The 22,500-nt window shown below is 47.5% G+C and overlaps 1 protein-coding gene across 1 annotated transcript in view; it reads right to left on the bottom strand.

Moving 5' to 3' along the window:
* svila (supervillin a) overlaps positions 1–22,500 on the bottom strand; it is a 43,859-nt gene that overhangs the window by 8,301 nt on the left and 13,058 nt on the right. The window contains exons 8-29 of the mRNA XM_031583521.2: positions 21,600–22,346; positions 20,762–20,929; positions 20,073–20,107; positions 19,549–19,613; positions 18,812–18,951; positions 17,184–17,261; positions 15,998–16,286; positions 15,320–15,382; positions 13,672–14,056; positions 12,495–12,792; positions 10,814–10,946; positions 8,674–8,721; positions 7,817–7,888; positions 6,847–6,900; positions 6,439–6,589; positions 6,193–6,285; positions 5,972–6,058; positions 5,605–5,779; positions 5,082–5,254; positions 4,245–4,403; positions 2,987–3,123; positions 1,308–1,455 (exon numbers count right to left, since the gene is read on the bottom strand). Of these exons, the coding sequence (XP_031439381.1) occupies positions 1,308–1,455; positions 2,987–3,123; positions 4,245–4,403; positions 5,082–5,254; positions 5,605–5,779; positions 5,972–6,058; positions 6,193–6,285; positions 6,439–6,589; positions 6,847–6,900; positions 7,817–7,888; positions 8,674–8,721; positions 10,814–10,946; positions 12,495–12,792; positions 13,672–14,056; positions 15,320–15,382; positions 15,998–16,286; positions 17,184–17,261; positions 18,812–18,951; positions 19,549–19,613; positions 20,073–20,107; positions 20,762–20,929; positions 21,600–22,346 (3,698 nt within the window). The remainder of the gene's footprint in view (positions 1–1,307; positions 1,456–2,986; positions 3,124–4,244; positions 4,404–5,081; positions 5,255–5,604; positions 5,780–5,971; positions 6,059–6,192; positions 6,286–6,438; positions 6,590–6,846; positions 6,901–7,816; positions 7,889–8,673; positions 8,722–10,813; positions 10,947–12,494; positions 12,793–13,671; positions 14,057–15,319; positions 15,383–15,997; positions 16,287–17,183; positions 17,262–18,811; positions 18,952–19,548; positions 19,614–20,072; positions 20,108–20,761; positions 20,930–21,599; positions 22,347–22,500) is intronic.

Here is a 22,500-nt window from a genome sequence, read left to right as displayed (position 1 = left end):
ACACATTGGTCGCTATTGTCCTGGCAAAAATGCCAACACTGAAAAGGAGAAAACTCCAGCTAAAACCAATGAGTCCTCCACAGTCGTTCCCCCAGTCACTGAGGTAGAACCCTCGGTGGATGGGACCGAGGGAAGCGGACTTGAAGGGGGATTTTCTGATTGTGCTTGGCCCCGAAGCCGTGGCGGGTGAGTCGGTGGTGATGGAGCCTGCTGTCGCTATATTTGTCGCAGAAGAGCTAGCTGCGGCTGGATCATGTGAACCTGGAAATAAGAAGGGGCCTTCAATACAGACACTGACAGTCCCTCAAACGTCAGTGGATGTGGTGGAGGCTATCGACATAGACCCAGTTTTCAAAGCCCCGGTGAAGAGAAAAATGGGCCCGGAGATTAACGTGACTAAAATAAAGAAAGATGAACACACAAATGTTAGCGATTGCGAATCCATGGATTCAAACTGGTCCGATTGTTCGCAGGGAGATGTAAAGCTCTCCAGCGAAGATAGGACATATACTGCAGATAGCATTAATACTTTCCTACATGTCACGAAGGGGATGCGGAACGTGGAGGTTGAACTGCATTTTCCAGACTGCTCGCAGTTTATTAGCGACGCTGCCTGGTGGATAAGGGAGGGTGTGTTTGAGGATACGGAGGTATTTCGTCTCCGGAAAATAATGAGCAAGTTGAGAAAAAAGTTGCGTGGAAAAATAAAGTCTACTTAGTTTTTTCAGTATGTGTAACACCATCAAGTGTGTCTCTCTACATTTAAATGGTGTTAGCGATTTATTTTGTACGACTTTTTTTAAACTGAAGAAATTAAATGTTGCCCTGTGCTAAATGATGAATTATTGTTTGCCCATGTGTTGGGAGAAATTGAGCATTGTTTCATTTTTGTCATGTGGTACCTGTTTTAAGGAATCTGCTGATGTCGAGAGTCTCACTCGGTTTTTGTTTCTACAAAGCAATGAATGACTTGGATACTTTTGTTGCACAGTGGTGCTGTGAAAAAGCTGTGTGCTCAGTTGATGATGATGATTTTGTTTTTGATGTTTTGTTTCCTTTTGAATAATGTGTAAAACACTGTTTGCAATGCTGTTTACCTAATAAAAAGTTTTTTATAAAATTCTCTCTCTCTCTCTCTCTCTCTCTCTCTCTCTCTCTCTCTCTCTCTCTCTCTCTCTCTCTCTCTCTCTCTCTCTCTCTCTCTCTCTCTCTCTCTCTCTCTCTCTCTCTCTCTGCAGGATAGAATCTTTGTTTGGAGGGCCTGCGATACCATACAAATACACATACATTAACACAATTAGACTTACACTGGTAGCTGGTCTGTCCTCTTAGAATCTTCCAGAAGTCTCTGTGAGCATGACTGCTTGTGTTCACGCTCTCCTCAACGGTCTGGACATACGAGGCCCGACAGCCAAGGTCATGCTTCGTCTGTATAAATTGTGCCAGCTCCGCAGCCTGTCACACAAACACACACACAAACACACGCACACACACACACGTACGCACACACACACACACACACATTTTTTGAGTTTTATAAAGGAGTTGTTTTCCCACATCATTTAGTGAATGAGATTCTAATCAAAAGGGCTGACAAATGGTGAGCCACAGGGTGAAAGCTATTGAAAGAGTGGGATTGTTTCTCTGTGTGTGTGTGTGTGTGTGTGTGTGTGTGTGTGTGTGTGTGTGTTTCTGTGTGTGTGTGTGTGTGTGTGTGTGTGTGTTTCTCTCTCTGTGTGTGTGTGTGTGTGTGTGTGTGTGTTTATGTGCTTCAGCTGGAGGTCATGGCTATCTATGTTCTGGTGCTGTCAGAATGGGGTCAGATTCCCAAGAGAGCCTGCTTCTAAACAATGGAATCGGTGTCATAGCAGGGTCACGTCCTGCAACTATGCACACTCACCCACTCACACACATATGCATACACACACACACACACACACACTCATTAACCATTTCCTGTATGACATCAGGACACATCCTGTGAGTTAATTCTGTAGACTTCCTCTACGTGGTGTAGACGTCCTCTACAGATGTAAACAACTACAAGCATCTCACACACATTATATACCTCTCTCTCCCCCTCTCTCGCTCTCTTTCTCTTTCTGTCTCTCTTTCTGTCTCTCTTTCTCTTTCTGTCTCTCTTTCTCTTTCTGTCTCTCTTTCTCTTTCTGTGTCTCTCTCTCTCTCTCCCTCTCTCTCTCTCTCTCTCCATAAGAGGCAAACTGAAAATAACTGCAGTCCAGGTTAAGGGCCCGTGATAAGCTGAATGGCTATAAATAAGCTCTGTAAAAGATCTGTAAATGTTCCATCCCAGGATGATGTATTCTGTCATATGTAGGTCTGTTTTTTTATTTTACACAGATAAACTAAAACTGAAGTTTGACCAAGGGCACAAAGGCTGAAGTGCTTGTCTGCACACACACACACACACACACACACACACACACACACACACACACACACACACACACACACACACACACACACACACACACACACACACACACACACACACACACACACACACACACACACAGACAGACCACGCACGCACGCACGCACGCACACTCACAGGCAGACAGACCACACACGCACGCACGCACGCACGCACGCACGCACGCACGCACGCACGCACGCACGCACGCACGCACGCACGCACAGTGTTAGGTCAGGTGCTTTTAAAATAGATGGTTGAAACACCTGTTGTAACACATCACTGGAGAGTAGTTGCTTGCTGTTTAGATATTTTCCAAATGCAGAAGTGTCTGAGTGCGTGTGTGTGTGTGTGTGTGTGTGTGTGTGTGTGTGTGTGTGTGTGTGTGTGTCTTGTTCAACTCAAAACCAATAATGCAGAGTAAATGTGTGTGAATGTGTATGGGTGTTCTCATCTTGGGCTACTGTATGGCACTGGTGAACTGCCCAATCCAGATAAAGCTGCGGTTAGGAATAAGAATGCACATGTGTGTGTGTGTGTGTGTGTGTGTACCTTGGCCTTCTCGATGACATTGGCAAACTCGCCGGTCCAGATGAAGCAGTGGTGTGGGGTGATGAGCAGGAAGCAGTCTCCACTGTTCAGAGATGAGGCCCGGGGCTCCACCAGACGGGTCTGCACATGACGACGACCTGTGTACACACATACACACACACACACACGTTAAGTCATAACAGTGAGAGAAAGGAACCTAAACTTCAGAAATGCAACAATATGCACACACACACACACACACACACACACACACACACACACACACACACACACACACACACACACACACACGCTGGTTAAATGGGGGGACACAAGGGAACACAAAGAGAGGACGAAAATCTAACAGGAAGGGTGAGAAAGAGAAAGAGGGCTGTTATCTTTGGACTTTTGTTACATTTGTGAGACGGTTCTGACCCATAAACTATCATCTATTCACACACACACACGCGCACACACACACACACACACACACACACACACACACACACACACACACACACACACACACACACACACACACACACACACACACACACAAACTCCTGAGTTGCTTTGGTCTGTGAGATTCTACAAACTCATTAAAATTCTCGCTCACTGCGCACTGAACAAATGCCGATCTCCTAGCCTGGTTCTCATGTAGGACAGTGTGTGTGTGTGTGTGTGTGTGTGTGTGTGTGTGTGTGTGTGTGTGTGTGTGTTTCATAGTGGTTATGGTAGCACAGGAGTCTACCTTATGAGGTCAGAATGTTCTTTCAAGTTGCGGAAAGACACTCATCAAAATGAGAGAGAGAGAGAGAGAGAGAGAGAGAGAGAGAGAGAGGGAGAGAGAGACCGACAGACGGAAAGAGAGTACACCACAGAAAGAAGAGGAATGACTGCCAGAACTCTGCCAAGTCATTTAAGAGTGGTACGAGATGTTCTTGCTGGTTCTGAATAAACTGGAGCAGCAAATCAATGAATCAGTCAATCCAGTGATTGTGTACGTGCCGTGTCTTAAATAACGATCTCTGCCCTCAGCACCGTCACCCTCTCTAGCTTTCCTTCTCTCTCTCTGGCAGGCTCTCTTGGCTCCTCTTTCATTCGTGTTGTTGCTGTTGTTGTTGTTGTTGTTGTTGTTGTTGTTGTTGTTGTTGTCATTATATATTCTTCTTTTTCTCTGTTTGCTTTATCTTTCTCTCTCTCTTTTTTTTTCTGTCGAGGTCGGCAGGGACAGACTTAACACATACGTGTCAAAACTCCTAGCGGTTACATGACTGACCTTTGACCTGGACGAGCATGGTCTTCTTGTAGGGCAGGGCGCTGTTGTTGGACGACTGCTCAGACACGTTGACGCTGCGCAGGTTCACGTTGCTGAAGTTCTCCTTGCTGGCCAAGCCAGCCAGAGCCACATCCGAGAAACCACCAGAGCCTTTGTTCACTGGGGTGAGATGGAGGTAGACAGAGTGATGGAGGGGGAGAGAGAGAGATAGAGAGAGAGAAAGAGAGAGAGAGAGAGAGAGAGAGAGAGAGAGAGAGAGAGAGAGAGGGGGAATAAGAAGGGGGGAGTAGAGGGAAGGAAAGTAAATGTGTCAATTATGAAGTCCTTAAAACACCATAGGAAAATTGTCTTCTTTTTAAATATTTAACAACCTTCAAATGAGGTTAATGGTGTAATACTAGCTAAAGGAAGTATATTTAGAGGATGATGTCAGTTGTGGCTAGACGTGAGGTCTAGACGTCAGCCATATTTGTTTTCATGTTGCCTGTGTGTATGTGTGAAACATGTCTGCAAACAGTAAGCCAGGAAGTCACAAGGGGAACTATGCAAAATGTGTGTGAGCATCCCACAAAGCCAGGAAACTCACACACATTTCAATGTAGGTCACGAACACACTCAGACACATGCAAACATTTTAAAAAGCAACATCCGGGGAGGCAGCTGGTTTTTTTTAAAGAGCTACATCAGCATCCATCTCTACTGCTTCTCTTTCTTTCTCTCTCACACACACCCACACAGACCAATTACTCCCCTTTTTCCAGGATACCATGATGCTGTTTCTTGCACAGCCTTGCACCTATGTACGCACACACCACAAACAGAGACACACACACTCACACTTCTCTTGCTTCATCCTCTTGCTCTCCAGCAGGCCGATGTTGAGGCGCTGTTCAGTGTACTCGTGCCTGATGTCATCCCTGGCCGCCAGCATCTTCAGAGGGTTCCTGGACGACTGCACCTTCTTGAGGGGTCGCACCGCCCGCTTGTGCTGCACCATCTCAGACGTCAACCTGCAGGGGTCGAAGGTCGGGGGGGGGGGGGTGTGTCACTGATGCATTCACAAGAGGGGTTGATCTGATCCAGAACTCTTATTCTCTCTCTCTCCCTCATTCTCTCTCTCTCTCTCTCTCCTAACCACACAATATATAAGTGGCAATAAGAGGACGCCTGCATGATAGGACCGTATATTCAAAACCTAAGTGGACCTAAAACTATATTCCTAGATGGGTTTCTACTGAAATTTAAACTGTGAATTAATTATTAAGAAGTAATAAATGAAATACATTTCTACTGTAATGACTTATTTAGTCGTGTTTTTAAAGTGTTCTATAGGAACTAGAGGGCAGTGGGTGGGGCTTACTTGGGTGTGTTTGGATCAAAGATGGCGTCAAAATCTCCACTGATCTCCACAGCAGCAGAGTGGCTAATCTGCTGTGTATGAGAGTAGAACTTGGAGAAGATCTCATCATCCAGCTGCATCACCTCCTTCACTCCCTTTTGAGTCAATGTAAGAGTGGACTCTGGCAGACCGGCCACTGTCCACACACACACAAAGAGATGCGCGCGCGCACACACACACACACAAACTCACTATTTTAAAAAAGCATATCTCTATGAAGCAATCACAGAGATTAGAGAAGTCACACACACATACTCTAATGTCAAACACAACACACACACACACACACACACACACACACACACACACACACACACTGATAGCTTACCTTTGCTGTTGAGTCTATCCAGGAAAGACTCCAGCTTATCCAGTTTCCTGTCTGACTCCACAGTCACATTCCCTGTGACCTCAATCTCTGCATCACAGATAATGAGACAACCGAAAATGATGAGTTTGATTCGTCTTACTTCTTAGGCTTGCTGTGTTTGTTTTTCTGACGTGTGTGTGTGTGTGTGTGTGTGTGTGTGTGTGTGTGTGTGTGTGTCTTACCCTCCTGTGGCTTGATGGGATGTGTGTGGTTCTTGTTCTTGGAGGTTAGGGCAGCAGGCGCTGGGGCACTTAGTGCAGTGGGGTCTGCCAGACCTGAAACACAGACATACACATTTACATTCCTTGCTCAAACACATTTACACAGTGCATGTGCGAGTGTATGTATCTGTGTGTGTGTGTGTGTGTGTGTGTGTGTGTGTGTGTGTGTGTGTGTGTGTGTGTGTGTGTGTGTGTGTGTGCCTGGACCTTTCTTGACCATGCGTGCGGCCACGGTGAACTGCGTGGAGTCGTTGGCAACTCCGTGACCCTTGACCTTGGAGGCCTCCTGCTGTTCGCTGATGAGTCGTTTGCGCTCCTGAATGCTCATTTCTATCCGCTCAGCCTCCTCTTCGATCCTCTGGACACACACACACACACAAACACACAGAAATATAAATGCTTCAGAATAATACAGCATATCACACACACACACACATACAAAGATCAGACATTGTTTACACATGGTGTCCAACAGAATCACACCACACAGTGAATTTTGTATTATTTATGTTGTACCTGTGTTTGGAAAAGTGTGTGTGCGTGTGTGTGCGTGTGTGTGTGTGTGTGTGTATGGGAGCGAGTGTGTGTGTGAGTGGATAAGGAGGTGGGTAGCACCTTCCGTCTCCAGGGATGACGCTCATCCATGAGGGGAGATTGGGGGGGGCTCGCCTTCACGGAGAGGAGGAGAAGAAAGAAGAATGAAGGAAAATGGAAGGAGAGAGAGAGAGAGAGAAATGACGATGCGCCCAAAGGCTTCTCATGCATAGAAAAAGAGAAGTAAGTAAATAGACTCACACACTCTCACACACTCTCACACAGTCACTCTTACATGCGCCCATTATCAGTCTTTCCCTCTGTGTTACACACACACACACACATGCACACACACACATGCACACACACGCAAGGACTCCTTTCAGAAACATATACTTTCATATATGCTGAGGAGGTACTAAGATAGTAGTTCCTTAAAAACATGCTGAGGAGGTACTAAGATAGTAGTTCCTTAAAAACATGCTGAGGAGGTACTAAGATAGTAAATGATGGGTCAGTGGAGAAGAGATGCATTAGGAGAATGAGAGAGATGTTTGTTTGTTTGTTTGTTTGTTTGTCAGGAGTGTTTTATTAAGGGCAGTGTAATCCAGGAAAGGGAGGTGGAGAGAGGGAGGACATGGAGGAGAGCAGAGGAGGTGGAGAGAGGGAAGACATGGCAAAGAGCAGAGGAGGTAGAGAGAGGGAAGTGTGTGTGTGTGTGTGTGTGTGTGTGTGTGTGTGTGTGTGTGTGTGTGTGTGTGTGTGTGTGTGCAGCTCAGATGCCTTATCCAGTCTGGAGGAGTATGTGCTCATGTGTGTTTGAAGCATCAAAACCTGCAAGTGCGTGACATGAGAACATCTGTGTGTGTAACATTGTGCTTTGAATATTCATCAGTGTGTATGAGTGTGTGTGTGTGTGTGTGTGTGTGTGTGTGTGTGTGTGTATGTATGTGTGTGTGTGTGATGCATGACAGAAGTGGATGTGAGTTGCGTGCGAGCGCGAGCGTGTGTGCACAAGCTGTTGTGCCTGGGCATAGCACAGCGCCCTCACCTGGCCTGGAGGAGCAAAGCCCACCTGGCTGTCATCAGTGAGGGAGGAGAGGGCAGAGGAAAAGACAGGATCCTACAGAGAGCAAGAGTACAGAAGGGATAGAACACATAGAGGTGGAGGGGAGAGAGAGAGAGCATAGATGGAGAGATGGAGATATATAGAGAAAGGGGGGAAATGAGGGAGTAACAGAGAAGAGGAGAAAAAGACAGAGAGACAAAAATGGGACAACAGGATGGACAGAGACACAAACAGGATATGCACAGGAAAGGACAGAAGTCTGGTGACACAAGGGGCTTCAGCACACAAACAAGTGTGCAGACACACACACACACACACACACTTCAACATCATGCTACACACATACACACCCATATCAGCTATAAATGCTGCTTTATTTATGTATGAATTTATCAAGATAAATCCACACAAGACACATGTCTATACACTAACCTGCTTCCTTATTCCCACTAAGATTAGCTCAAGACACAACACTTACTCCAAACACACAGAGATAAAACCATGATTATTGTGAAGCTGGGGGTGAGTTAAACAGACTCTCTTGTGTGATTGGACAAAAACTCACACAATGCTAGAATTGAAGTGCTGTATCTAATCATCACCAATCTGAAGTTTTCATTTGACCACGGTACTTTTAAGCCCTTGTCCAATCACAAGCCATCACCACTGCATGTGGAAAACACCCGGACCATCAAACAAGACTGTGCCATCACCATGACAACAAGACCAACCATGCCAGTGAGAAGTGTATAACACTGTCACCATAATGACACACACACACACACACACACACACACACACACACACACACACACACACACAAGCTCTATGCCTCTTACCCAGAGCTGATCAGATACAGCAAAGTCATCTATCATGATTCCTCCATCCTAGAGAGATGTCAGAAATGAACGAGGGGAAGAAAGGATCACACACACGCACACACAGACACAGACAGACACAGACACAGACACAGACACACACAAACAAACACAAAAAAACACACACATATACACACATACACAGACACAAAAACAAACAAACAAACAAACAAACAGTCGTGCCTCCGATGACAAAGACTCCCTATGGCAGATGCCGAGTCATGTTTATGAGACCATTTAAGCTCCAGTTCAGTGGATTTCATGAGACCGATGTATCGTACAGAATAATCAGACTTCATGTATGATACTGGACTGCAACATCATCTCATGTTCACTTCATGTATGAGGTCTGACTGCAACCTAGGTCTGTGTAATGCATGGGGCCTTTGATGGAGAAATGGAAAGAGGGATAAGGCAGATGGAATGAAATCTGTGCATGTGTGTTTGTGCGTGTGTTTGTGCGTGTGCGTGTGCGTGTGCGTGTGTTTGTGCGTGTGTTTGTGTGTGTGCGTGTGTTTGTGCGTGTGCGTGTGCGCGTGCGTGTGCGTGTGTGTGTGTGTGTGTGTGTGTGTGTGTGTGTGCGTATAAATATATTTATCCACCTTTGATTTTGTTAGTATTTCCGTGTCAGTACCTTTAAATAGGATTTGTTTATGATGTGTTTATAACGTAAATATAAGCCCGTGTGTAGCCCACAAGCAATCCACCCCACCCCAGCCCAACCCCAAACAAAGCACAGCCCAATTTAAACAGATTAAAATACTGACTGCAGCTGAGAGTAACAACAAACAGAGAGGTACATGTCCCCCACCCCACCCCCCAAAGACAAAACACACACACACACACACACACACACACACACACACAGGCAGAACACGGAAAGAACAAAAACACGGAGCATGCGTGAACTGAAAAGAGATTTATTGTAAGTGAGTGATTAGATAAACAGAAAGTGTGGCCGTGAGTAAATGACACAGTGAGAGAGAGATGGAGTGAACGGAATAGTGATGTTACACAGACATGAAGTGAAACAAAACAGAAAACAGATGTGGTACAGCAAACTGGAAAACGACAACGATCTAACAACATCCCTCTGCCTTTAACACAAACAATCATTACAGAGTTCGACCTTAGCTAAGTCACTCGAAGATCATTGATTTCTGGTTAATTAGTTAACAGCCTAATAACACAAAGAAGTGATCCAGTCACCATATGTATTAATTCAGTATTAGTAGCATTCGCTACTATCCCCTACCAAAACAATCGGGTTACTTCATTAGTACAGACAGAAAGAAAAAGTAGATAGATGTGCAAATCAGCTACTGAATTCCACAGGAAAAATGTATTAATTGACGTTCCTATGATTTGTTCAGAATATGACTTTTGTATAAATTTCTAGAAAATCCTTCAAGTCTGGATTAGACAAATATAAAATGTATAAACTACTGGGAAATACAAGTGTAGGTATTTCAGAATTCCTTTACAAGTAAGTTCATATTGTGACACTCACTGCTATATCAGTTGTAGTTTTACATACACTACACCATTCAGTAACACTGGCCTTTGTGTTAGTATAAACTACATTTCCTGGTAACACGGGAGGGGGAAAAAGGGAAAGACGAACAGACACAAACACACGCGCACACACACAGAGTACAGAGACGAGGAACACAACCTCTCTGTTTGAGGTTAGTCAATTCTGCAGCAGGTAGGGTAGGGCTGCTAAAAGCTAACTATGGGACTGTGTGTGTGTGTGTGTGTGCGTGCATGTTCGTGTGCTTGAGCGTGCGTGTGTGGAAAATACAGTGTGTATACAGTGGTTGGAAAGGGAGTATGACTATATCAAGGCTCTCTCTCTGTCTGTCCTCATATTTGTGTGTGTGTTGAAACCTATGTGAATTACGTAATGTGTGTGTGTGTGTGTGTGTGTGTGTGTGTGTGTGTGTGTGTGTGTGTGTGTGCACAGATTTGGCTCCAGCTTGAATATCAAACTCCAACCCTCCATCCTATCAGCACTGTCTGATTATTTGATCAATCAATCCACGACCCCGTGACCTTCAGGTAAGGGTGAGAGGTCTGGCGGGGTTGTTGGGGGCGTTACCTTCTTCTTGAAGCTCTGCTCCACCTCCCAGAGCTGGGCGTGGCGCTCGGAGATGGCCACCCGCACCACGTCCTGCTTCTTGTTGATGCGGTTTCTCCAGTCATCCTCACCGTTCTTCATCAGGAGGGCCAGCCTGGCGGAGAGAGGGAAAAGACACACACACACACACACACACACACACACACAGGTGTTAAAGTCACATTATCACACTCATGTGCACACACACACACGTTACACAGCTATTAAAATATACATGAAGTCCATGTACCCACATACACACACATATGCCCTCCCTCTTTACCAGTCTATAAGAATGGGAAATGTGACAGTAAACACACAACTATCCACAACTTTCTTTGCCATTCTGTAGTAATGCAACACCCACCCGCCCCCGCCCCCACACTGCCCGATCACATGTCCGTGCTTCATTATGTCATCAATCAATTCAGGGCTTATTCCATGTTACCCACGGCAACAGTCTCTGTACCAACAAGAGTTACACAAGCATATGATCTATATCCCCCCCCCCCCACACACACACACACACACACACACACGCACACATACACAGAGCAAACAAGTCTTGATGATTCTGTCAGCTTTTCTGTGTTTTGAGTCCGCTGTATCTTGCTTTATATTCATTATATCTCTGTCTTAATTCCTAAATCACAAGTTATTTACTAGTTGAACAGCTCTCTTTCTTTCTTGTTCCTTCTCTCTCTCTCACACTCTCACACTCTCTCGCTGTGTTCTGCACTCTCCTAGACACCTCAAAATGGACCATCCAAAAATAACCCCCTTTAATCATGTCTCTCTCTCCTCCCACTTTCTCACACACAGAAACCTACATTCCCCCTCAAGAGCCAAGGTCAAAGGCTTGAATAACGGCAATTTCTAATGAAAAGGACTCCATTGAAAACCACACGAACACACACACACACACACACACTTAAACTCTGTCGCATGTGCAGGTGTGTACATGACTGACATAAAGTTACTGGATATTTACCAGACCAGTCCAGCGCTCAGAACAACAGACCTCACTCAGCGCCACTCAGAGCAACAGACCAGACTCAGAGCAACAGACCCCACTCAGAGCAACAGACCCCACTCAGAGCAACAGACCACACTCAGAGCAACAGACCCCACTCAGAGCAACAGACCCCACTCAGAGCAACAGACCCCACTCAGAGCAACAGACCCCACTCAGAGCAACAGACCAGACTCAGAGCAACAGACCCCACTCAGAGCAACAGACCCCACTCAGAGCAACAGACCCCACTCAGAGCAACAGACCCCACTCAGAGCAACAGACCAGACTCAGTGCTGCTCGGAGGCATTAGCATTATGATCTCTGGTCAATACTGACGTCAGTCCTACTCATACGATCTACAAACACACATGCACACACACGCTAATTGGAACTTTGGGCTCTGTCAGGAAAGTGCACACACACAGACACACACATTCATAAACCCATACATACACACATACTACTATCCATATGAAATAATTGTAAAGGTAGAACACTATCGCACAACTGAAGTAAAAATGTAATAGCTATAAAACAGACTATGAAACACTCTAAAAGTACAGTAAAGCTCCCCCTTTCCTCTCTCTCTCACACACACACACACACACACACACACACACACACACACACACACACGTAGAGTCTTACCTCTCTTTGATGGACATCTGTCTGGCAGACATGACGTCTGCGAGCTCATCTGGTGTCTCGATGTCAGGCTGTTTCTCTCTTTCCTCCTCCCTCTCTTGCTCCCTCTCCCTCTCTCTGTCTCTCCCTCCGTCTGTGTGCCACGCGGGCTCCTGATGCTGCGGAGCTGAGGGCTGTGTGTGTGCGTAAGCGGGGTGTGTGTGCGAGTGTGTGTGTGGAGCGCTGGATACACTTCTACTGCCGGGATGCTGCTGTGACTGTGTTTCCACCAAGTGCACAGGCGCTGCGAGCTCCGGAAGGTCTGTTTAAACAAACACACACACACACACACACACACACACACACACACACACACACACACACACACACACACACAGGAAGGTGTGAGCATGCACACACAGCCACAAATTTGCTCTCTGTCTCACACACACGCACAAAAACATACACAGGGCCTAACAGCTTGCATGTGTTGTTGATAGTGGAAAAAGTCTGTGGTAGCTAGCTCATCACTAACTAGGAAGAGCAGTCTCTGGCTCTGACTCTGTCTCTGTCTACACAAACTGGTCTGTGTGTTCAAGTGCTTTTGTGTGCATCAATGCATATAGACAAAAGATTTAAGAAAAAATGTAAAACCTATAACAGGTTGACAATCTTTTACATAGCAACTATCTCACAAACACAGAGACAGACAGACAGACACAGAGAGAGACAGACAGACAGACACAGAGACACCCGTGACCACAGAGCTGAATAGGAGAACTGTCATCAGACGTGACAGGATGTCAGCACACAAACACGCATAAACACATTCTGCCACGCACCTCATTATCACAGAATTTCTCACAGGGCGATTGAGTCACACAGTAAAGCGCTTACTTGAGAAACCTTTTGACTAACTCGTGAAGCCCTTTGAATTTGAAGATACAAACTGACATTTTATCACCCCCCTCTCTTTCTCACTCACACACCCACCCACACACCCACACACACCAATCTTTTATGTATCTTTCTCTCAGTACTTGTCAGTGTGGTAAACCGTGTGAGTGACAAGTGTGAGTGAATGCTTCTCTTGCACTGATAAACATAAACACTCAGAGACAGTATCTGTGTGTGTTTCTGTATATTTGTGTGTGTGTGTGTGTGTGTGTGTGTGACAGACTGACAAACACCGGTCCCTTACCTTGTCCTTTAGCCTTTGCTCTGGTCAGCTGGTCTGCAGCGTGGCTCTGAGAGGCTGGGTGTGTGTATGCAGCAGGCTGTCCATGTGTGTACGTGGGCTGGGCGAGTGGAGGCTGTTTGGCGCTGGTCTCTGGAGAAGGGAGCTTCCGCTTGATGTTGCCTAGAGACGGCTGCTCCGTCTGGGCTGGGGTGCGGTCCAGAGGCCCTTGAGGGACTGGAGGTCCGTGGGAAGTGGCGGTGCGCTCATAGTACCCACCGGCACCACCGGCACCACCACCACCAGGGGCAGCGGAGGCCAGCTGGAGGTCGCCGGCGTGCGCCGTGGAGACGGTGGTGGACTTGAACGCGGAGGAGAACTTAGAACAAGAGCTAGAACCATTCTGCAGCTGAAGATGGAGGGATGGGGGAGGGAAGCAAAAGGAAAGATGAATGGGAGAAAGGAGAGAGATGGAGGTAGAGAAGGAGTAATCAAAAAGGTTGAGATGGAGAGATAAAGAGTGAGAGATAAAAGGAAAGGCAGATACAGAGGAAAATAGCCACAGGAAAAAAGGAAGAGGAAGAGAGAGAGAGAGGGAGAGAGAGAGAGAGAGAGAGAGAGAGAGAGAAAGAGAGAGAGAGAGAGAGAGAGAGAGAGAGAGAATGTAGGTTAGCATAGGCTGGAACTAGCTTTTGTTAGACACTAGTTCTGTGAGTTCCTCCCATTCAGAACCAAATCCATTCCTTGGGGGCTCAGCCTACCCCTATAATACACACATACAGACAGTGAACATGCAGTATAACCACACATATTCCCATATGACTCACTGAACTTCCTGAGCTATCAAGGTGAGAAGCCAGCATACACACACACACACACACACACACACAAGCAGCTCCAAACTCACTACAGAAAGAAGGCTACTAATTTTGGACTGGCTGAACTACCAAGGTCACATTTAACCAGATTAGTCTTATCCTAACCACAACATTTAGGGTGTATACAGCCAAGTTCAATGCTATAGATATAAGTGGCATTACATCTGCATTTAGACTGCTTACTTTGTGTCCTTTATATCTACTGATATGCCCCCTTAACACACCAAGTACTGCATTCATCGAAACAGGTGCCAAAGAAGCAACAAGAGGCAGTTCAACAAACACTGTGTGTTTTGGCCATACAATCCCACACACGTGACGACACACTTCAACCAAGTGTGTGGACAGTCCTGTATCTGGTGTGTGTGTGTGTCACAATAAACATGATCTGAATAAACAGGCATTACAGTACATGGGAAACAGGTGCACTGATTAAGCCCAGTCTGGTATGGTCTAGACTCTAGAGAGATGGTAGTTTGGTCTGGTTTAGTCCAATCCCAGGCTTAATCCCACACATACAGGTGCAGAGAAACATATGTGGCGCATGCCCATTGGCTAAAGGTTTGCACGACACAACGTTCACGTCGTGCCTTAGGCAGGATGCAGGATGCCAAAGCAGTTCTCAACCAGCTGTGCTTGCTGCCACACACGCACACGTACACACACACGCACACGCAATCTCTCTCTCACACACACACGCTCTCTCTTTCTCTCCCCCCCCCCCCCCCCCCTTTGTCACACACAAACACACACACTTTCTGCCACACACTTCTGTGCAGCCCATCTGGCCTTACGTGTTCTGGCTCGTCGTCGGACACTTCTACCACCATGTCACTCAGCTCAGAGTCAGAGCCGTCCTGTACCAGATAGAATCAGTCAAACCCTCTGTGTGTGTGTGTGTGTGTGTGTGTAGGTGTGTGTGTGTGTGTGTGTGTGTGTGTGTGTGTGTGTGTGTGTGTGTGTGAGTGTGTTTGTGCCCACGTTATGGCATGTGAAACCACTAGAGTCCAAGTGTGAATCTGTGTGAAGGATGCTTTACATGTGACTTCCCAGTCAGTGTGAGGAAGGATTGGTGTACAGTCTGTAAAGCGTAAGGATATGGAGCAGCAATATAACTTGTTTGTTGTCCTGAGACACCCCCTAAACACCTCTACACCAGTAAAGTATGTCTCCATCGGAACACAAAAGTCTGACTAAGTAACACTGAAATTAGTGCTCATCATAGGAGGACTACAATCAATATGTCTACCGGTCCAAAAAAACCTTTGTGAAGCCTGTTGAAATATGAAATAGTATTATTATTTGTAGTACCCGGTAAATAACTAATACCTTTACTTTACGTCTGCTTATTTATCTAGCAGTCCAAGAAAACTCTTGAGTACTGAGTAAAGCCTGTCTAAATATGACCAGAGAGGAACGGATCAGTCCTCATGACATCACCAAAACCAGAACTGTGATTGGCCGGCTCTCACCTGCTCCACCTCTCCCAGTGTGATTGGCTGGGTCTGGTAGCGGGCGTTTCCCCGGCGTGCCCGCGTGTCTCCCTTCCCTCGGGGTACGGCGGGCGGTGGCTGCGCCAAGCGGTTGAACAGCGCCATCTTCTCGGACAGGCTGAGCGTGGACAGGTCGGGCTCCTCGCTGGCCGTCTCCATGGAGACGGAGCTGGGCACGTCCACGGCCACCTGGGCCTGGGCCTCGCGCTCCTCCTGCCGTTCCCTCGCCTGCCGCGTCTCCCGGCTGTGCTGCGCTGACGCCTGCAGGCTGGGAGGAGCAATTACACACCCACAGAGAGTGGGAAAGAAGTAGAGGAGAGAGAGAGAGAGGAGTGAAAGAGAGAGAGAGAGAGAGGAGTGTAATACAGAGATAGAGAGAGAGAGGAGTGAAAGACAGAGATAAAGAGAAAGAGAGAGAGCGAGCGAGCAAGGGGTATAGAGTAAGTGAGATAGAGAAAGATATACAAAGATAAAAAAGAAAGATGTAGGGAAAAAATAACAGCCAATCAGAACAGAGCAGTGAACATGCTGACAAATACATGCTGGTGGAGGCATAAACACAAATAAATATGTTTCTGTGACACACACACACACACACACACACACACACACACACACACACACACACACACACACACACACACACACACACACACACACACACACACACACACACACACACGTTTCCTTAGTGAGAATGTGGTGCAGGTGACTTCATTAAAGCAGACACATTTTGACCCAGATTCACACATTTCAACACAATCGACCAGCCTGTCTATTCATTCATCAAATTCCCAAACAACGCAAATTTAGCTCATGTGGTCTTGAGCGCACATAAAAATGACTAATACATTTCAGTCGGCAGCCTGTGCAATGCTCCCGTTGGCCTTTAGAGGGAGACATTTTGTCATAAGACAAGACACAATTTACAGTCTCACCACACACTGCAGCAATTCCCTCAGCATGAAAACACTCATGTTAATGAGTTTGGCACAGTGTGCCAAGTCAGCAACTCTGAAGCATGACACAGAAACCACATTCAAAAATGACTTTTCTCTTTCTACACACACATCCGTTGAGTGAGCAAGTTTAAGTGTGTGTGTGTGTGTGTGTGTGTATGCGTGTGTGAGTGAGTGTGAGTGTGTGTATGCGTGTGGCAGTATACCTGTGCTGGGTCAACGAGCTGGTGACAGCGGTAGAACTAGAGACTCGCATTACAGAATGAGGAGCAGGACCAGGGTCACTTCACAGAGGGAGCGAGGAAGGTGCAGAAGAGAAGAGAAAGGGGGTGGTGGAAAGAGAGGGAGGAGGATAGAGAGAGAATGTGAGAGAAGTGAAGGAAGAGAGAGAAGGACTCCAAACAACGGGACAGACATGACACAGAACATTGAAAAAGAAAAGAGATTATAAGAGAACTTTAAGCAAAATGCACAGAAGGAAGAATAAGAGTACTGAACAGGACCAGTGGAATGGACTGGAATGTGCCTAGGGAAGGGATGGAAGGAAAAGGCCATTGTCGGTAGGAAAACTGTATGATCAGGGAAATTGTATTAAAACCGGATGTCGTCACTTTAAGCCGGTCTCTGGTTGGATAAAGCTTTTCAGCAGAAATGGACAAGGACCTTTGATTTATTCTGTAGGAACCATGCCGATGCCTGACTTTTAATATTGTGTGACGTTGTTGAAGTTCAAGTTCAACATTAATAGCGATTGAATTACCCTTGTGTCGTGTAATCGCTAGCGGTAAATAAACGTTAATAACTTGAATGACTGATTAAGGATATATGTTACACATCACAAACACATGTAATCGATGGGTTTTGGGGGAAATGAGGTAATTGGTTAGCTTAAATTGCAGTATCTTAGGCGAGCTAATTGACCTGGCTAGCTATAGCGGAATTAACAGTGCTAGCTTTGTGTTTGGTCATATAGCTTCGTAAAAGTTCGGTTAACAAGTCACTTGTGTGTTTAGTTGTATGACTTCGTAAAAGTCCGGTTAACAAGTCAATTGAGCATTAAGCCACCTGACTATAATGGGTCTATTCATATTAGCATGCTAACGTTAGACTTATTAGCAGCGAGGCTAGCTAGCTACTATGTGTTCCAATGGATTGTTGGTCTAAGCGTTAGCTTCAGTTAAGACCTACGTGTACCACATGAACAACTAAACGAGTCAATGTAGACATATACAAAGTTGTGTAGATAGCTTTATTCACATAAGCCGTATAACTTCACAAAAATAATAATAATTTAAAGAAAACCGATCGTTTGCATGCCAGGCGATCAACACAACTTCTCAACTAAAAAGTAAAGGTCCTTGTCCAGTTCTGCTGAAAAGCTTTATCCAACCAGAGACCGGCTTAAAGTGACGACATCCGGTTTTAATACACTTTCCCTGATCATACAGCTTTCCTACCGACAGCCATGTCTATCTGGAGAGGAGAGAGTGTGTGTGTGTAAGTAATTAAGACTGATGAGAGAAGGAAAATATACGTGCGGTCTTCTGTGTGTGTGTGTGTGTGTGTGTGTGTGTGTGTGTGTGTGTGTGGTCTTCTCTCTGTGTGTGTGTGTGTGTGTGTGTGTGTGTGTGTGTCTGTGTGTGTGTGCATCTGTGTGTGTGTGGTTTTCTGTGTGTGTGTGTGTGTGTGTGTGTGTGTGTGTGTGTGTGTGTGTGTGTGTGTGTGTGTGTGTGTGTGTGTGTGTGTGTCTGTGTGGTTTTCTCTCTGTGTTTGTGTGTATGTGTGGTATTCTCTCTGTGTGTGTGTGTGTGTGTGTGTGTGTGTGTACACTCACGTGGCAGCAATGACCACCTCCTCAGTGGTGATTGGTTGTGTGCGTGAGCGGTCCTGCCCCCTCCTCAGTCTGCGCTCCACTGCTGCGTTACGACTGGGACACAGCTTAGGAGCACCACCCTCCACACTTCGCTCCAGCTCCTGCACACACACAAACACACAGAGACACACACACACACACACACACACACACACACACACACACACACACACACACACACACGCACAGCCACACAAACACACAGACACACACACACGCACGCACGCACGCACGCACGCACGCACGCACGCACGCACGCACGCACGCACGCGTGCAAGCACAGACAAACACACGCACACACACACACACACACACGCACACACACACACACACACGGCCACACACAAGCACGGTACACACACACACACACACACACACACACACAGCCACACACACGCACAGCCACACACACGCACAGCCACACACACACACACACACGCACACACGCACGGCCACACACAAGCACGGCGCACACACACACACACACACACGCACGCACACACGCACGCAAGCACAGACAAACACACGCACACGCACACGCACACACACTTTAATCAGTTCCTCTCAAAGGAGAAAGACATGTCATAATTATGATGCAACATTACAATTAAAGAGTGTGCAAGAGTGCCTTTATGTTCTTCGTGTGCGCTGTAATGTGTGTGTCATTGCATGTGTGTGTGGGCATGTGTCTCCTTTACCCGAAAGAGAGATCGCTTGGCAGCCACACTCATCTTTGCTCGCTCATCCAGCTTCTCATCATCCACTGAGAAAGAGAGAAGGGGAGAGAAATCAAATCGTGGGCCTCAGAGGTCACACAGCATTTTAGCCCACCTCTGATCAAGTTCCATCTCCGACCCCCAGATCCAGCCCATAAACCTGCACTTTCTCCCAAGTACAACTACAGCCAGTACCTGCATAGGGGTCAAAACTTTTTCCAAACTCCTTCTAAGACCTCCCACACCACTCCCAGACCTCAACGACCTAGACCCTCCATCCCTAACACGGCTTTGAACTGTGTTGCAACCTCTCTAATGTTCACGGGGCAGTCAGCTGAGGTTTAAACCTGTCTGAAACCTCTATAAGAGACCTTCAAAATAAAAGCACACACGAAAAGCCATGCATTCCTGGTAGAATTCCATATGAGCGAGAGAACTGACTACAGCACTGACTAAGCGGCACACACACACACATTCCAGCGAGCAGCAGAGAGTGGCCAGCTTACCTTCGCCAGTGGAGGGCTCTGGGCTCACAGCAGACCTGCAGATGAAACACAGTCACATGAGGCACGCAGGCTGATCAAACGGGATGATCGGAGTGATTGGGGATCAATCAGCTAGTGTGGGGTGAAACAGTGAGCTATTGATCTACTGAGCACAGACCCCAGAGAGCGGAGGGAAAGGGCTGCGGAGAGCGGCGGTGGTTAGCAGGGCGAGCCTCAGAAGAATCAGACACAGTTAATCAGCTCCCGAGAGCGCAACAAAGACTCTTTCACAAGGAGGGCCACACACACACACACACACACACACACACACACACATACACACACAAACAAAATGAGGAAGTGTGGATTTCGCCAAAGAACAAACCTTTGGATTATAATTCCACTTGTTTAAACCAAGCCCTAAACCTCTCAGCACACACTAGTCGGAAATCCTGAGAATGTGTGAGTGTTAATATACAACACAGACACCTTCATGATGACACAGGCTCTAACAATAAGAGATGTTTCCTTCAAACAAACAAACAAACAAATCTCTGGCATCTCTCTGGTACTGATGCCTTCAACCACACACACTTTTTCATGCACTAAACCATCTCCATGTTAACAGTGTCCCAAACCACCGCACACACACACACACACTGCTGGTGTCATCTCCGAGGCGACAGGTGCGGTGTGCACAAACAGCGTACCTATCGGAATCCTGACGCTCGGAGGAGGTGATTGGCTGGGTCCTAAACCTCTCGGAGCTCTTTCTACTCTCAGTGGGCAAGATGTATCGCCGGGGGCGACGGCCGGCCCTGTCTGTTCTCCAGGGTGCCGCGGCCGTAACGGGGGGCAACGCCTCCGTTTGGTCATCACTACAGACGCATCGGGTGGACGGCCGAAGGAAAAGGGCGGAGAAAAGATGAAGGAGAGAAGCATGAGGGGAAAATAAACGAGGAGAGAAAAGACAGATGATATAGAGGAAGACCGAAAGAGAGATAGAAGGAGAGTTAGATGAGACAGAGGGAGGAGAGAAAAGGGGGTGAGAGAGTGTAAGAGAGAGAGGGGGGGGGGGGGCGAAAAGACATGCCTCCAAAATCCCCATTCAATCATGCAGACCCTTATAGTTACACACACCACACAGTCACATCCATGGTGAAACGTACTGTTACACACACACACACACACACACACACACACACACACACACACACACACACACACACAGGTTAGGAGATTCTGCCTCTGAAGAGAGCGCAGTCAAAGTTAACTCTGGTGGTTAGTCACTGCAGTGTGGAGTGGAGCTCTTCAACTGTGTGTGTTTGAGTGTGTTAGTCTTCCAGCAGAAAGATCCCAGCCATTAGTCTTTTGTTGCACACGCACATACAGCAAAAGTTGTGCTGAGGGTTGGACCTACAGTTGTTCCCAACACTGGTAGTAGTGACTGTGAGTGAGTGGGTGGGTGCACATTAGTTCACAAGCAGATTCCCCCAGTCATTAGTCTTGTTGCCCCATACACATAGAGTTGTAATGGGCTGCACCTACAGTTCCGCCTTTCGCTGGTAGGGGGCGCTGGTTCCCTGCACATAGGAGCTGCGCAGCTGGGCCACGGACACACGCGCCTCAGACTCCTCCAGGCTGTCAGATGGGGAGTGTGTGCGTGCGTGCGTGTCGGCGTGCGGATGTACGAGACTGGATTGCTGGGGGGTCCATGTGTGTGCGGGAGTGTGTGAAGGGGGGTGTGTGTACGCAGGAGCTTGTGTGTAGGGAGGAGGGTGTGTCGAGGTCTGGGCGTAGGCGGACGGGTGTGCAGTGTCGTGCGTGATGGTGTGTGTGTACTCAGGGGCACGGGAGTGCGCTGGGGTGTGTGTGTAGGCGTGCGCGTGTGGTTCGGGCACGTGTGCGTATCCGTGGGCGTCCGCTCTGGCCTTGGCGTCTCTGGCCGCCGTTGTCGGCTGGCTGGCGGTCATCTCGGCCGGCGGACGGCGGCTCTCGGGGGGGGAGGAGCGCCGGGGGTCCTCCGTGCTGCGCTCGCGGCGACGCACCTCCGAGGGGAGCACCGCCTTGCGGCTGCGCAGGAGCCCCTGGGTCTGCGCCTCCGTCTGCGCCTCCGTCTGCGTCTGCGTCTGCCCCGGCTCCTCCTGCTCCCTCGCTCCGCGGCTCATGGACAGGTAGGAGTCTGGAGGCGGCGCAGTGCGGTGTGTGTGGGCGGGGACGGGAGCGGGGGCAGGGCCTGGAGGTGAGGTGTGTGTGTGTGGCTCGCGGTGGCCAACACGCTCCCTGCCGCGGATTCTTCGAGGGGGGAGAAAAATAAGTTAACACACATCCACACACACGCACGCACGTACGTACACACACAACGCACAGCACAATAACCACACCCAGCATCAAGCTTTCAACCACACAGACAGCATGACTATACTATACACATACACACACACACACA

The sequence above is a fragment of the Clupea harengus genome, chromosome 17 (genome assembly GCF_900700415.2).
Source record: "Clupea harengus chromosome 17, Ch_v2.0.2, whole genome shotgun sequence".
Classification (NCBI taxonomy): domain Eukaryota; kingdom Metazoa; phylum Chordata; class Actinopteri; order Clupeiformes; family Clupeidae; genus Clupea; species Clupea harengus.
The sequence above is the reverse complement of the archived record's forward strand: the minus strand, read 5'-3'. Positions and strand labels throughout refer to the sequence as shown.